Source organism: Eptesicus fuscus, chromosome 21, assembly GCF_027574615.1.
Source record: "Eptesicus fuscus isolate TK198812 chromosome 21, DD_ASM_mEF_20220401, whole genome shotgun sequence".
Lineage (NCBI taxonomy): Eukaryota > Metazoa > Chordata > Mammalia > Chiroptera > Vespertilionidae > Eptesicus > Eptesicus fuscus.
The window spans coordinates 23,262,720-23,277,967 of record NC_072493.1 but is presented as its reverse complement, the minus strand read 5'-3'; the positions used below and the strand labels follow the sequence as shown (position 1 = coordinate 23,277,967).

Here is a 15,248-nt window from a genome sequence, read left to right as displayed (position 1 = left end):
CTGTACCTGGCACATAATAGGTGCTCAGAAAAGAGCTGTACAGTAGACAAGTGCCTCTAGCCAATCCTAGATAAGAAAAGGCTAATATGCAAATTGTCCCCTGGGGAGATCGACCAGGAGACCGGGAGTTTGTTTGCTTGCTATGACGTGCGCTGACCACCAGGGGGTGGCATGGAACATGCGGGGCGACCGGGAGCTGTGGTGGGGCGCCGAGGGAGAGAGGGAAGGAGGAGGTGGGGAACCTGATTGGCCCTGATCGCTGGTCAGGCCTAGGGACCGTACCCATGCACGAATTTCATGCATCAGGCCTTCAGTAAATAATAACAGGACTGATCGGAGAGCTCTCTTACAGCACTGGGTTTGGTGGCTGACTAATCCGGTCTGGCAACTAGTCAGAGCTGTTCCCTGAGTACTGGATGGCTGAGCAGGATGCCTGGTCAGAGCTGGCAGAGAATGAACTTGGGGCTCCTGGGGGAGGCCTCGGCACGAGGGAGCAGGGTTTGCTGTTACCTTCAGGAAAGGGATGACAAATGGGCGCAGTGGGAAGTTGGTGGCCTCCTGAAGCTTGGAATGAAACTCCTCGATGGTCAGTGTAGAGTTCTGAGGGGAGAAAACCACCACGCATCAGCCCAAGCCCCGCCCACCCAGCCCGAAGAGGGCAGGAGGCCCGAGGGCCGGGCACACCCCAGTGTCCCCGCATCCCCGCTCAGCAGACTCATCCTCTGTGGCCACGCTGCCCCACTCACCACAAGCCCCAGCACAAGCGTGCGGACGCGTTCCCCGATCTCTGGGGAGATGTCGCTGCCGAACTGCTGCAGGGTGGTGAGGAAGCGCTTGAGTTTGCTGAGCTGCCGCGCCCCGCAGGCTGGGGGCAGGTGTTGTGTGGACAGTGAGGCTGTGGATGAGGTGGCTGGGCCATTGCTGAAGCCATTGGGCGTGGACGGGGTGCCGTTGATGGCTGTCGGCGAGTGGCTGCTGCCGTTCATTACTGTGGGGAGGGGAGGGGGGGAGAGGGGAGTGAGGAGCACAGCAGAGAGCCAGAGTCCCTGCCTAGAGTCGCAGGGATGCCATGGGAGCACCCTTTACAGACGCGCAATCTCGGGCCTGGAAAGGTGGAGCCTCGCCCCAGGTCTCAGTGAGTGGGGGCTGCTTGGTCAGACCCTCCACACCCCAGGGGGGACGCCAGGCGTACACCTGCCTCCCAGCCGGGCTGCTCAGTGTCTATTGGGAACAGACAGAGGGGCTTTTCCACTATAGGGACCTGCTGGCCCACTTCCCCTCTCCTCGGGGGAGGCCACCCTCCTCCATCCTCCTCCACCATGACAGCCCTGCGAGGTGCCCATTCCCAAACAGGTGCCATCGCCCACACAAGGGCTCCAATCCCTGTGCTGATGGGACTCGGGTGGGGCAGAGGGACCCAGACACCCCAGGACAAGTGGGGTCGGATCCCGGCTGGGGAGTCCCTGGGCTGGCTGCTGTTGTGCAGGCCGCATGAGGAGAACCAGCAAGTTACCTAAGGGACCCACATGCACACACCGCAGGGGCCCCAGGAGCAGTGCTGTGAGTTACCCAGGCCCTGGGGATATCACCCAGGTGTCCCAGGACTGGCAGAGGCCAGGGGTGCTGGGAAATGGTCCCAGGACAGGACCTCCTCCCTCAGCCTTGGGTGACAGAGCTTTCACACTGGAGGCTAGGGAGCCCTCGGTGCCCGGTCACCTGCATCCCTGTCCCCTAGCCTCAGAAACCCTAGTGATGACCACCAGGGTCGACAGAGAGGTCAGAGGTCACAGGCTCCCAGGGCCCTTGGTAATGGTGGAGGGGGTTCGGGCTGGGGAAGCTTGATATTTCTGGGAGGTCTGAGGCTCCATTGCTAAACCTGGGGGCCACTCACACCTGGCGTCCTTGGCTGCCGCACTGGCACCTGCTCCAGGCGGCTCACTCTTGTTCTTACACTCAACCCCTTGTATGCTCATCTGCCTGCTCCCGCGTCCTACACCTGTGGGCGCCCCTGGCACGGGGGTTGGGAGTGGGCATCCTGCCTGAGGCCCTGTACCACCTGCACTAGCTTAGATGGGGGTGAGACTTGGGGCCTGGCCTCGGTTTCTTCATATGCAAATGACCCTTGGCCCAAACCAGGGTTGGAGCTTCCCCACTCCACAGGTGCTGGGCCCTCTGCTCCCGGCTTCCAAGGCTGATAGAACCACGGTTGCTCTTCTACCCATGGAAGGAGCCAGAAATGCTTGACCTTGATTGCTTTTACATGTGGGTGATCTCTCATCCATAACTGGCCCCCACTTAGCAGAAGTTCGGAAACCACTGATGAGACCCGGGTTGACACAATGCGAGGTGACACCCGCCTGCCTCCCTGGGGCGGGATGATCGTAGAAGCACCTACTGGACCCTAGAAGGGACACCAGCTCTGGAATAGTCCTGCAGGGAGGTGTGCCTTGCTCAGCCTTCCCTCTCACTCTGGGATGAAGAGAGAACTCCAAACCCAGGGCAGGAGAGGCCCTGTCCTTCCCCCGTCTCATGAGGCATCATCCAGAGGACCCTTGGACAGACCAGAAGACTTCTCTGCTGTGCTAATTTTCTGTCTCCTCAGCGAGCTCCAGCCAACCCCCTCGGCGGACCCTGATACACACACACACACACACACACACACACACACACACACACACACACACCCCCTGGTCAAGACTGATGACGGCCACCAGCGGTCACACCAGCCAGGCCGGGAGATGGCCCCCTGCCACGGGAGACCTCTCCGCAGTGGGGGGCTCATTCCGAGTGGCAGACTTGGGCTATCACCTGGGGTCTGGACCTTCCAGAGGCTTCTACGATGTGTGGCTGTCCATGCTTCCTGGGTTCCCACCCACGGCCCCTGGCCCAGCCGGGGCCCAGCCTCCCTGCAGCTCCCTTACCAGCCTGCCCTCGGTGCCTGGGTCCTCCCGGAGGCCTGCTTGCCCTCGCTGGCCCGTGCTCCCTCCCTCAGGCTGCCGGGCAGTCTCAGCAGCTTGCTAAAGAGACGCCGAAAATAACCCCCGGCCACAAGTGCTTTCATTCCACAACAGGTGTGTTACTAAGTTAGACCGCACACGTGTCCCCGGCTGAGGTTTGGGGGCACACACTAGCACCCCCGCAGCTCCCCAGCCCTGGGCCTGGGCGGGGGTCAGGCTGGGATGATGAACCAACAAACAGCCTGCCTGCCAGCCCCTCGCCCTGCTGCAGAAGCAGCTCCGGGGCTGGGAACCACACCGTCCTGATAGCGCCGCAGCTCAGCGAAGACGGCCGGACCCGAGAGGAAGGCCAGGCATCACAGAATAACGGCAAGGAGGACCACGCATCACAGGACATAAATAATGCACAATCATTATGTCACCTCCCCTTGGAGCCCGGCGCTACGCAGCAGCCACGCCTGGGCCGCGCAGCCCAACTGGCTTGCAGTGGGTGCCTGTCCTGACGCTGGCTGACAACACCGAGCATCACTCCATGAAAACTTCCCGTTATGGACACCGGCTGTGGCTGAGCATTTTGACGGAAATGTCCACTAGTGAGCAAAATGTCCAGTGAGCACCCAGTATGTGCCAGGCCTCCCGCCGACTCCACCAGCAGCGTATGACGACTTCTGGGTGGGGAAACTGAGGCACGGATGGGAAGAGGAGCTGGGATTTGACCCGGGCTGGGGTCTGCCCTTGAGATGCTAAGCTACGGACGTGTGTTGACATTCTACCTTCTCACAACTCTGGGATCGGCCACATGCACCCTGTTTTGTGGATCGGGGACAAAGGAACACCGAGGGTGCCCACCTGCCTAAGGTCACACAGGTCATGAGGAGCAAGGCGGGGAGGGGACTGTGGGTCTGAGGACTCCGACTGCTCTGCTCTCCTGGGCCTGCCCCTCAGACCTCTCTCCTCAGACCTCACTGACATGCGGACGCAATAGTGGATTGTGGAAGGCAAGTGGGGGCATCGTCAAGGCCTTCCCAGGCAGAGGGTGCGGGTGAGGACCTCCTGGGAGGCCTGTGGTTTTTGTTATTTTACTTACAAAGACAGACCATAGACCATTTTAAGCAGCCATGAAAACGGCCGTGGGGCAGAGACATCGCAGGCCCGTCCTCTCGATCTGTAAGCAAAATAAGAAAAACACTCTGTGAGGAAGGGGGCCATGGGCGGGTGGCTCTGCCCCGCGGGGCGTCTCCATCGGCCCCGCCCCTCTCTGCTTTACGACAGCAGTTTTGGAGACTGGGGCTGTCACCACCTTAGGCCAGTCATTCCCTTCTGCAGGTCTCAGTTTTCTCTGTTACATGAAGGGGCTTGATGATGGCATCTCGTAAGGACATTTCTGGTGGGACCTTCCGGGGGCCTACAAAAACTGTGGCATCGCTGTCTGCATGAGTGGGGTCCGTAAATGTTCTCTTCCTGGAAGGTGCCTGGTGACGCCACTCAGCACCATCCTCAAGGGACCCGGAGCCTGAGCTAACTTGTGAAACAGGGCTAGGGGTCTCCATCGACAGACAACCCAATGATGGTTCCAAAATGAAGCCCAGAACTAAACTGCCATGAGGGGAGGAAGCACCAAACAGGAAGGAAGATTTGATTTGTTTGAGCTGGAATTGGTGAGCGGAAGCTAAAAGGAGACAGGCTATGCTGCTGTAATCAGAAAGTGAGCCTCCTGTCACATGGGGTAATCAAGGGCAGGATGGAGTGTTAGCCCTTTGAGGGTCCTCCCAGCTGCAGAGTAGCTCCTTACATTCTTTCCCAGAGTTCTCTCAGCGGCGCCGCCCCGCCCCTCGTCCATCTCCCTAGCCCAGTGGTCAGCAAACTCATTAGTCAACAGAGCCAAATATCCACAGTACAACGACTGAAATCTCTTCTGAGAGCCACATTTTTTTAAACGTAAACTTCTTCTAATGCCACTTCTTCGAAATAGACTCGCCCAGGCCGTGGTATTTTGCGGAAGATCCACACTCAAGGGGCCAAAGAGCCGCGTGTGGCTCGCGAGCCGCGGTTTGCCGACCACTGCCCTAGCCACACCACAGCTTCAACTCCAAAATGAATGTGTGCCTAGGCGGTCACTGGGCAAGAAAACCACAGCCCTCCAGCCCTGGTTCAAGGTCAGCCTCTGGTCAGCTTGGCTCCCAGGCTGGTCCCAGGGAAGCTGGCGAGACTCTTGGCAGGAATCCGAGGCTGAGCACAGAGGCTCCGTCCATTCAGGCTGCCACCAGCCAGGTGCACGGACATGGTTAACCACCCGCTTTCAGGGAATTCTTCGGTAGGGAACAAATCTGAGGCCACCGTGGCCTGACACCCAGAGAGATGGCCCCAGCAGCCCAATGAAACTAAAGCATCAGCTTAGAAAAGAATTACTTGTCTCTTGTGACCTCTGTGCTCTAAATAGAGCCGGGACCCCGAATCCAGGAGCATGAGCCCGCAGTGGTGGGGGTGCATGGGGGTGTAAGGGGAGGACCCTGAGCCACACACAGGCCTTCTGCCCACACGCACACCTGTTCACAGGCCTCCTGAAAGCACACGGGGGCGGTGTCAGCTGACCTTAGCCCTGTCCCCAACCTGAAACATCTGGTTCCCAGACCATTGCTTTCTGGAACACGGGCTCCTGGACTAAGGAGAAAAGTAGGCTGAGGGAGACGCATGTGCCCATGAGGGTCAGGGACCCAGCTCGGAGCCTTGGCCTGACCGCCAAGGGTCTGTGGGCTTCCCCAGCTTGGAACCGAACCCGAGGTGGGCTGTCACTTTAGGTGGTGGCCCCTGGCCTGTTTCCTTGGGAGCTGCTGCTCCCTTGCAGGAGTAATTCCTTTTTCTCCCCGGCTGAGGTGCAGGCTGGGAAGTTAAATGCAACTCACGCCCCCCCCTCTCCTCCCCCCGCTTTCTACCTATGGGGCCCTGACGGGGTGGCATCTGTTGAGTAGATGGAGATGCCGCCTGCGTTTCAGTCGGAGGTGAGGACTGACTCTGCCAAGAGAGAGGGCAGGATGACCAGGCGGCCAGCGCCACGCGAGACGTGTGTGGGAGAAAGCCCCGCCTCTGGCCCCTTCCAGTGTGGCTGACTAAGGCAGACGCGGACCCGTGGGCTGAGAACTGGGCAGCGAGAGCCCTGCTGCCCTGGGCCCCGTCCTGGGGCAGGAGGCAGGGCTGAGGACCTGTCCCAGTCTCTGTGATGCATGGGGACCCTTGCTAAGGCCTGGTAGGAAGAGGGAGCTGGAACCTTCTGTGCCAAGTGAGGGCGTAGGGAGGGGTATTGGTCACTAAGCTCCTACTGTGTGCTGAGATGTCCCTGTTTTCAGGCTGCTACACCTGGCAGCAGGTGATATCACTCCATTTATCCAACTGAGGCTCGGAGGGTCAGGAGACTGGCTTAAGCCAATATCCTACAAACAAGGGGCCGAGCCTGACCCCACAGCCAATGCCTTTTTCCCGAGGGAGGCTGGTCCACGAAGCTGGGGCCAGCCTTGGGTGGCAGACCCAGTGCCCTTTGTGTCTAGACACAGAGATCTAGATCGGCCTTGTGGTTCACCCCACACTCTGGGCAGAGCTATGGGTCCTGGCTGGAGGCAGCAGCTCTTACTTCTTAGCCCAGCGAGGACCAGGAGCTATAGGCTAAGGCAGTGGTTGGCAAACCGCGGCTCGCAAGCCACATGCGGCTCTTTGGCCCCTTGAGTGTGGCTCTTCCACAAAATACCACGTGCGGGCGCGCACGTACAGTGCGATTGAAACTTCGTGGCCCATGCGCAGAAGTCGGTTTTCGGCCTGGGCGAGTCTATCTTGAAGAAGTGGCGTTAGAACACTCAAGGGGCCAAAGAGCCGCATGTGGCTCGCGAGCTGTGGTTTGCCGACCACCGGGCTCAGGAGTCTGAGGCTTCATTTGGGTCTCAAAGCCTGGGGAAGGGTCCTTAGGCGTGGGGCTTCTGACCTCTGAACATAGGGGCGGGGGTGGTACACGGATTCTCTCCAATGCCCATCAGAAACCCTTAGGACACACTGCTAAGCCCTTGGCCCAAACCTGAGGATTTCCTTCCCAACTGTTCAGGACCCCAAACCACTGAGTCCCCAACTTCTCTGACTCTGAGGAACAGGACTCCGGCAGTGGTGGTGGGTTCCGGAGGACGCAGAGCTGCTGTGAGTGTTGAGACACTCAACCTAAGGGTCTGTTCTACCCACCACACTGCTGGCAGCTGAGGCCCTGCTGACCTCAGTTTCTGGCCAACCTGCACCCCCACCGAGGCCTGGCTGCAAGAGGCCCTGGCGTTAGAGCCAGCTCGGAGCTCCGCTGAGACCGGAGCCGGCCTGACGGGCTCTCCAGCAGGGTGCGGGCCTAACTGAATTCACCTGCACTCAGTAACCTGCTGACGGGGGACGTCCCTGGCCCTCTCCGAGTTCCAAATATAACAGCCAGCTTTGAGGGAATGTTCACGATATGCCGGCCACCGGGTAGGAATTTCCGTTAACTCACTGGTCTTCACAGCAGCTCAGCGAGGCAGGGGCTGTAGCCAGCCCTGCTCTAGAGATGAGGAACGTGAGGCCCAGAGAGGTTCTGTGGCCTCCACAAGGGCCCACAGCTATGAAGTGGAAGAGTTGGGATTTGAACCTCAAAGCTTGGCCTCTGAGCCATGACAGGCCCTCCCTTTCCAGGGCCCAACAGTGGATGTTTAAGGGCTTAGGGCACGGGGACCGTGGCCCCGGCTCTATTAGCATGGAATGAGGTCTGGCCCCTCGGCAACTTCATGGGCCCCAGAGATCCTTCTGCTCTGCCCCGTTTGGTGCCCAGCCCTGCAGTTACTCACTTGTGTGGGGTGTGAAGGAGGAGTGCCGTGTGGTGCCCTGGGACGCAGAGGGTGGAGGGGGCGGCATGCTGGGGGGCGTGGACCGGCGCTGTGTCTTCACCTCAGCGGGGGAGTCAGGCATCGCTGCAGCCTTCTTCTCCTTCCTGTCCACTGCTGTGTCGGGGGTGCGGGGAGGGAAGAAAAAGAGAACGCCGGTGAAGCAGGCTGAGAGGGGAGGGGTCGGCACCTCCCCAGCCACCCCTAGTGCCTGGCCCAGCCCCCGGCCCCCAGCAGCTGGGTTTGGGGCTGTGCTGCCGGAGACCCGGGTGAGGGTTACCCAGCTGGACCCAAGGTGGCTCCGTCTCTGCCCACAAAGCCAGACCCAGTCCCAGGGCCTGGCCAGTCCCAGATAAGCCCCAGGTGTGTTCACAGGGGCTGATATCTCACCCACCTGGGGCCAGAGGGTGGGCTCGGGTCAGCCCTTTGCAGGCAGGCTGCAAGAGCCCGAGGCTGGCCAGAACGGGGGCTTGGATCCTCACGGGGCTGGGGGTGGAGGGGGCTCTGGTACTGCAGACCGGGGAGTCAGGCAGCACCCACTGAGGCAGCCTCCACCAGCACTTCCTGAAGGGCCTGTTCAGAGGCACATGCCGGCCTCCCCACCCCCATTTCTGATTAAGCACGTGTGGGGTGGGCATCTGTTTCCATCAGGGCCCCAGGTGAGGCTGCTGCCGTGGGCTGAGGCCCCATTCAGGCTGGGATGGGGGTCTTCCACGAGACACGGGGTGGTGGAAACTTCTTTTTAACCACCTCCTGGCCCTGGGCAGCTCCTGGGAGCAGCCAGGCTGGGGACATGGTCAATGTCAGGCCGGTCTAGGTCTGACCACTCCAAGTGTGGTCTGTAGATCAAGGGCTGTGGCCCTGGAAACTGTAAAAAGTCCGATGTGGTCTGATGCCCTGATAGGGGCCAGCTGTGTGGAGAGGGTGGACGTGGCAAAATGAGACCTGGGTGGGGCCTGAGCTCCCAGCTCCACAGAGCAGGACCCAGAGGAAAAGGCCTCCGCGTCACTCTGGCCAAGCCCACACACCCTGGGCCAGCAGCTGCCGGGGCACTCTTTGCAGGTGGAAGGGGGCGAACACCGGACCCCCCCACCCTCCATCTGAACACAGGGTCGGCCGGGGCCCACGTCGGCCACAAAGACCTGGGAGCCGTGGCTGGGATTTGGGGTGGCCCAGCTGCTCAGGGCCGTGGAGATGGCTTTCTCTACCTGTTACATAAGGAGGCGCAGCCCGCCCTGCCCCGAGCTCGTCTTGCTAACGCTGATGGGGTCTCCTCCCGAGCCAGGGAGATGGTGAGGGCAGAACCACTGCCAAGGCTCACTGCCCCTCAGCGGTCACTACGTGGCTCCAGTTCCTTCCCCTCTGCTCCCCCCGCCCCCCATTGGCCCCTTGCTCAGGGCAGACACATAGACGTGTGTGGGGGGTGGCCCGCCTCTGGGGATGGTGATGAATAACGCTCACAAATGGCATTACCGTTATCTCGTGCTCCATGCTGTGCAAACCTCCCTTCCTCTCTCCCTACCTCCCGCTCAGAGAGAGGAGATGCCCACCGTCCGCAGCACCGGGGAGGGGCTCTCACAGTCCTCCACACTCCCGGGCCCCGGGGGGGGTGAGAGGGAAGCCCCCGCCCTGCTGGGCCCCATGGAGGGAAGCAGCCAGAATCAGCCGTCACCCGGCCTCGCAGCACCTGCTGTCCACTCAGCTGCAGCCGCTGGCCTCCCTCCCGCCGGGCACCCCGCTCCCCCTTCCCCACAGCCAGCCTGTCAGGAGGCTGATGGCCGGGCACATGTGCACTGCAGCTGTGGGGCCCGTCAACACCGTGCCTGGCTGCAGGGCCGGCGGCCAGTCCCTGGTGACAACCAAAGAAGGCAAGCGTGGCTGGCCGCCGTGGGCCCTGGGCCACCCCTAAGGGTGCAGGCTGTCCCGGCCAGCCCTTCATCTGACCAGGCCGCCCCAGGGCAGGCAGTGCCACCAGCATGCTTGGAAGGGTGTTTCGGGTGCCAACCTGGGACACGGGCCGCAGGGCCAGTTCTGACTTTCCAAAGCCCTTCCACACTGGGGCCTGGCGGAAGCCTTAGAGACTCAACAGGACAGAAAAGCAGATAAAGGAAAACCCCATTGGGGAGGGCCACTCATTGCCCTGACCCTCCTTACACGGTGCTTGTTGAACAGGCACCTCAGTGGGCAGAGAGAGGCGGAGGAAGCGTCCGGCAGGACAACTCGACACATCGCGCTATCTCCGCAGCCCCTGAGAGCGGGCTCTGGATGCACGCATTCCACAGTGCCTGCTGGGACTCGAGGATGGAGCAGGCAGAGCTCCGCTGGTGCCCAGCAACCTTTGGTGAAAAGGAGAGGGAGGCAGGCGCAAGGCCATCTGTTTACTTAGGAGAGGAGGCAGGTCCTGCTCTCGGCCCTGGACAGTCATCGCTCCTTTTATTCTCACCAAATCCCTGTTTCACAGGCACAGAGAGGTGCAGTAATCTGCCCAAGGGCACACAGCAAGTATGGGTGCATCCCTGCAGAGTCACATGGGTTTGCAGGGTTTCGTGGTTGTCACCAATAGGCACTCTTCTCCTTTTAGAAAGAGGCATCAAGTTGCCCCAGCACCTGAGCATGCTAGGGCCATAGGGGCACCATCCGGGATCTCATGAGTCTTTCTTGAATCTTGTTTGAGTCCTGGCTCTGTTTCCCTCCAGGCAATGTGACCTAGGGCAAGTGGCCTCATCTCCGCTCCTCCATAAGGGGGCAGCGGTGAGCACCCGCCACAGGGCGGCTGGAGGTTCCATGAGATCAGGTGAAGGGTCTGCACATATGAGCACTCAGTGAAATTCCGCAAAGGTTTATAGAGCAGCTCATGTGCTGGGTCCCTCCTCTCGAGGCTGCCCTCAGCTCAGACCCCACCTCAGAAGGGAGAAAATGACGAGGGCCCTCAGTGAAGAGCAGAGGTGGTGTGGAGATGAGAAGGAACGGCACTGTGGTCAAGGAACAGAGAGCACAAAGGCCAGAGGCGAGTGTTCAGGGCCTCTAGTTGTGCAGAAAAATGGGGAAAGAAGGCCAGCCGGGGCTGGGCTGGGGAGTTAGACTGCCTGAGTGGCAGTGGGAGCCACTGAGGGCTCTGCACAGCAGCTGGGCGGGGCTTGAGTGCGCACATGGTTTCTCTGGCCTAAATCCCTCCAGTGGCTTCCATGCACACGGGGCTTCACCAGGCCTTACCCTGAGGGCAAACAGGTGCCTCTCTACACTCTAAGGAGTCGCCAGACAGGGGTAACTCTGTTCTCCCTGTGCTGGCTTCCTGCTCTGCCCCCCTTCAAGGCCTCATACGGAGACCCCCCAGACTCACTGGGAGGCTCAGACCCCCAGCAGCTCTCACACGACCTTCTTGCCCAAGGCAGCCAGCGTAGGGACATCCAGGAGGGACCCTGTGCCCAGAAGGCAGTGAGAGCAGAAGCGGGCCGGGGTATGGGGGGCGGCGGGGAATGGGAGAGTCCAGGGGAGGGGCCCTACTGTTGGATTCTAGGTGCCAGTGAGAGGCCCACCCCCTTTCCCGTTTCCCACCAAGGCTGCTGAGGGGGCCAGCATGAGCCGGCTCAGATGGCAGAGCTCCCAGCAAGTTCAGACCGCCACCCGGGAAACCTGGGCCAGCCCCACAAGACACTCTTTCGCTCCCCATTCTTTGTCCCCTCCATCCTCCAGCGCCCACTCTCAGGTGTCCTCAGACCCAGTCGGAGCTGGGCTCGAGCCCTGCCCTGCACGTCCACACAGCATCTCGGTGAATCCTCACCGTCTCCCCGGAAAGTGCTGTCAGGGCCCAGGTATTGGCTCCCCAAGGTCACCAGCCTGTGAGAGGCAGACAAAGGCCTGCCCTGGCCATCGGACCCCCATGCTTATTCATCTTCTAACGGTCTGTCCCCCAACCCCACAGGGGCTTTCTTTGCTGTCTTTCCCACCAGGGATGCACCAGGGATGGGGCCTGTAGGCTCCTCAGTGGCTGGTCTTTCTTTTTTTAAAAACAAAAATATATTTTATTGATTTTTTACAGAGAGGAAGGGAGAGGGATAGAGAGCTAGAAACATCGATGAGAGAGAAACATCGACCAGCTGCCTCCTGCCCACTCCCTACTGGGGATGTGCCCGCAACCAATGTACATGCCCTTGACCGGAATCGAACCTGGGACCTTTCAGTCTGCAGGACGACGCTCTATCCACTGAGCCAAACTGGTTTCGGCTGGTGTCTTGATATCGTCTGAGTGTGCAGGAGCCGACTGACGACATCCTACCGAGAGGGGAGAGGGTGGGCAGAGGCGCCCTGTCCTCCCCAGCCCCTGGGATCTGGGCTTCCTGCTCCAGCTCAGTCGGAGCTCCCCACCCCCTGCCCGCTGCTCCCAGCCCGAAAGAACATTCCCAGACCCTGTGCTCCCAGGGCCCGAGGGACAGCCTGTGTCTTTCCCAGACGGCGTATCCAGTTCCCAGCGAATGTCACTAATCCATCGACAGAGGAAGCAGCTCTCCAAGGCCAGGCGGAGTTGGTGGGAAAGAACACGGAATGTGCCGGAACAAGCCACCCCATCCATCACTGTCCGTGTCTGCCCGTGGTTCCCAGCCCACACCGCCTGGCTGAGAACTGGCCATCGACCAGGGCTCCAGGCCCTGGGGTTCTAGAACCCTCCGCAGAAGGAGGACCTGCTAGCATCAGCACAGCTCATTTCCCCGGCTTTGCCCCGCTGGAATCCACGTTGCTGTCGCTTTGATCTTTTGTAGGCTGATGCCTCCTGTACCTCATTTGACCCTCACAAAAGCCAAGCCGTGGGATGGTAGGAAGGCAGCAGGTAATGACAGGTGACCTGCTGCCGGCTCCTTGCACAGGCACCAACAGGTACTGACAGGTAACAACAGGTAAGCTCAGCTGCTGCTGCCTCAGGCCCTTTGCACAGGGACTGACAGGCAACAATGCCAGGGCCCTGACCTAAGCACCCTGCATGAACCCCCTCATCTTGTCCCCCACAGCAAGCCTGTGAGGTGAACAGATGAGGACACGGAGGTACAGGGTGGGGAAGACTTGAAGCCAGGCTGCCTGGCCCCAGAGGCCACTCTTTTTGTGGGGTCTTGGGACAAGCTCCCACACAGAAACTGAGTAGGTGTTGCTCCTAGGTTGGGTGCAGCTCCACCCCATGCCCCTCTCCAGGAGCTGACCTGCAGGCCAGGGTTCCTGAGGTCCATGGGGGGCTGGGGAGGGGCCCTGAAGGTTTCAGCCCCTCTCAAGTCCCCAGTATCACAAAGAGGCCGGTCTCAGAAGAACTGAGTGTATGAGCAGAGCCTTTTCCAGGGCTGCCGGGCAAGCTTGGTGCGGGGGGCCCTGCACCCGAGGAAGGCCACTGTGCCCGTTTCCTCCTCTGTAAACAAGCATACTGCCCAGCCTCAGTTTCCACATCTGTAAGCAGGAGTAAGGAGAGAGAGCACTGAACATGCGCAGCAACCGTCACGGGCGCTCTCGGAGACGCTGACGGTGGTGCGGACCAAAGGAAAGCAGCGTGGAACAGTTGTCCCGTCATCTTCCTTCGGCATCGTGCACACATTGCCTCTTCCTCGCAGGGAAAGCGCGGATGAGCAACAGGAAAGGAAGCCCCTTGCGAGGTTGCCTGGCCAAGACCAGCCTCACCGCGTCCTCCACCACCAGGTGAGACTGACAAGCCCGTGCCCACCATCCCCACCATCCCCTGAGAGGTGGAGGCTCTGCAGGTGGGTGGCGGGCAGAGCCAGGAACCGGCCCCGGTCTCTGAATTCCCAGCTCTGCCTCGGTGGGCAGCGGGCCACTACCTTGAAACTCCCGCCAAGGTAAACCTGTCTGTTCGACTTTCTTGGGAACCGGCGTGCTAAGTGCCCTCTAAGGCACATTTCCTAAGACGGGTAAAGGTGGCTGCCCACGTCTCAGCCCTTGAGAGCACACATGGGCCTTTGTGACTGGCTGTCCCCTTTGCCCTCACCTCCCACACTCTTCCCTTGTTGCTAGGCTGTGTCTGCCTCGGGCCTTTGCCTGGCTGTTCCCACTGCCAAGAGTTCCTTTCCCCGGATACCTGGAGATCTGCCTGCATCCTCCACTCGATAAATACCTGTTGAATTGCGACCAAGAGGACCCCGGGAGACAACCCATCCACAGGAGATTGTTCCAGGCTTCCCGACCCCACAGGCTTCCTTTTACCAGTCGGGATTCCTGACCCCTCTGCCTCAAAGTCCACCCCTAAATACTGTCAGCTCCCTGGCCACCTTCTCCGTGTGGCAAAGTTCCTGATCCAGGTGGGTGTCCGGGTAGGAAGGTCAGGGTTTCACCCGAGGCCACAGCTCAACGAGGCTGCCTGGCGCAGAGTTCTGATTCCTAGACACTACTGTGCCTGCCAGGATTTTCATCCACTTGCCAGTCCATTCATTCATTCACAGACCTCCTATGACAATCGTGCTTGGCCCCCTCTAATGACAAATAACCCCTGACCCTCCTACAAGCCTGTCACCAAACTCTTGGAAGAGATCGACGTGTGAGTGTGTCTGAGGAGAAATCAGGCTGCACATGCGTCAGGCTGCCCCCCATGGGCAGGATCCCTTAGAAGATGGAACGGAGCCATGGACACCAAAGCAGCACAGTGAGCACAGGGTGCCAGGCTGGGGACAGCCATTGGGGATGCCCTGTTTGGAGCAGCAAGCAGTTCTGCGAGGGGTGGAGCCGGGTCCCCTGGTTTTCGGAGCAGCCCCCCTGAGTGCTCAGTGCCCACCGGTCCCTTTGTGTCCACACACAGAGCAGATGTCCTTGCTGGCTCATGTGGTCCCAGGGAGGTTTTCTGGCCTCATATCCATGGGACCTGGAAAGCCATGAGAGACACAGGGTGGTGCAGGGAAGTCTTTCTTTGAAGGCCTGGATGCCCTGAATGCCCGCAGGGCCCCGTCACGGGGAAGGCCCCACGCACCCTGTGCTGCCTGCTGTGCGGGCCCGGGGGAGGTGAGACAGGCTACCCTACCAGTTCACAGAGTGGCCAGAATTCAAGATGCAAACAGGAGGTGCAGTGAGAGAGGGGGAGCCAGATCTCTCTCATGGAGGAGGGGGCATTTGAGCCTCCAAACCTTTGCTTAGGCAGTTCTGGTCCCTAGAATGCCCACCCTCCTCCCCTCAAGGCTTGCCTGGAGGGTGGGTGGGGGCTCCTCTCCTGCACCCTTGGGGTCTTGAGTAAGCCAGGCGATCTCCTCACTGAGAGCAAACTTCTTGGCGGGGGTGGGCACCCCGACTCTTCTGGACCCTCTTAATAGGAATAAATGGAGGGAAAGTTAGGCCCGAGCCCTCAGGCAGCAGCCACATCTCAGAGGGGGGCTCCCAGGCTGGGGCAATGGTGAAGGGATGTGGAAGGGCTGCCTGTGTTCAGGGCAAACCCTAC

General features: G+C 60.2%; 1 protein-coding gene across 1 annotated transcript in view; it reads right to left on the bottom strand.

Annotated features, from left to right (window-relative positions):
- Window positions 1-15,248, bottom strand: part of CBFA2T3 (CBFA2/RUNX1 partner transcriptional co-repressor 3) — a 54,497-nt gene that overhangs the window by 13,420 nt on the left and 25,829 nt on the right. Inside the window, exons 2-5 of the mRNA XM_028142990.2 lie at window positions 7,799-7,948; window positions 4,045-4,122; window positions 747-988; window positions 511-600 (exon numbers count right to left, since the gene is read on the bottom strand). Coding sequence (XP_027998791.2) covers window positions 511-600; window positions 747-988; window positions 4,045-4,122; window positions 7,799-7,919 — 531 coding nt within the window. The 5' untranslated portion in view covers window positions 7,920-7,948. The remainder of the gene's footprint in view (window positions 1-510; window positions 601-746; window positions 989-4,044; window positions 4,123-7,798; window positions 7,949-15,248) is intronic.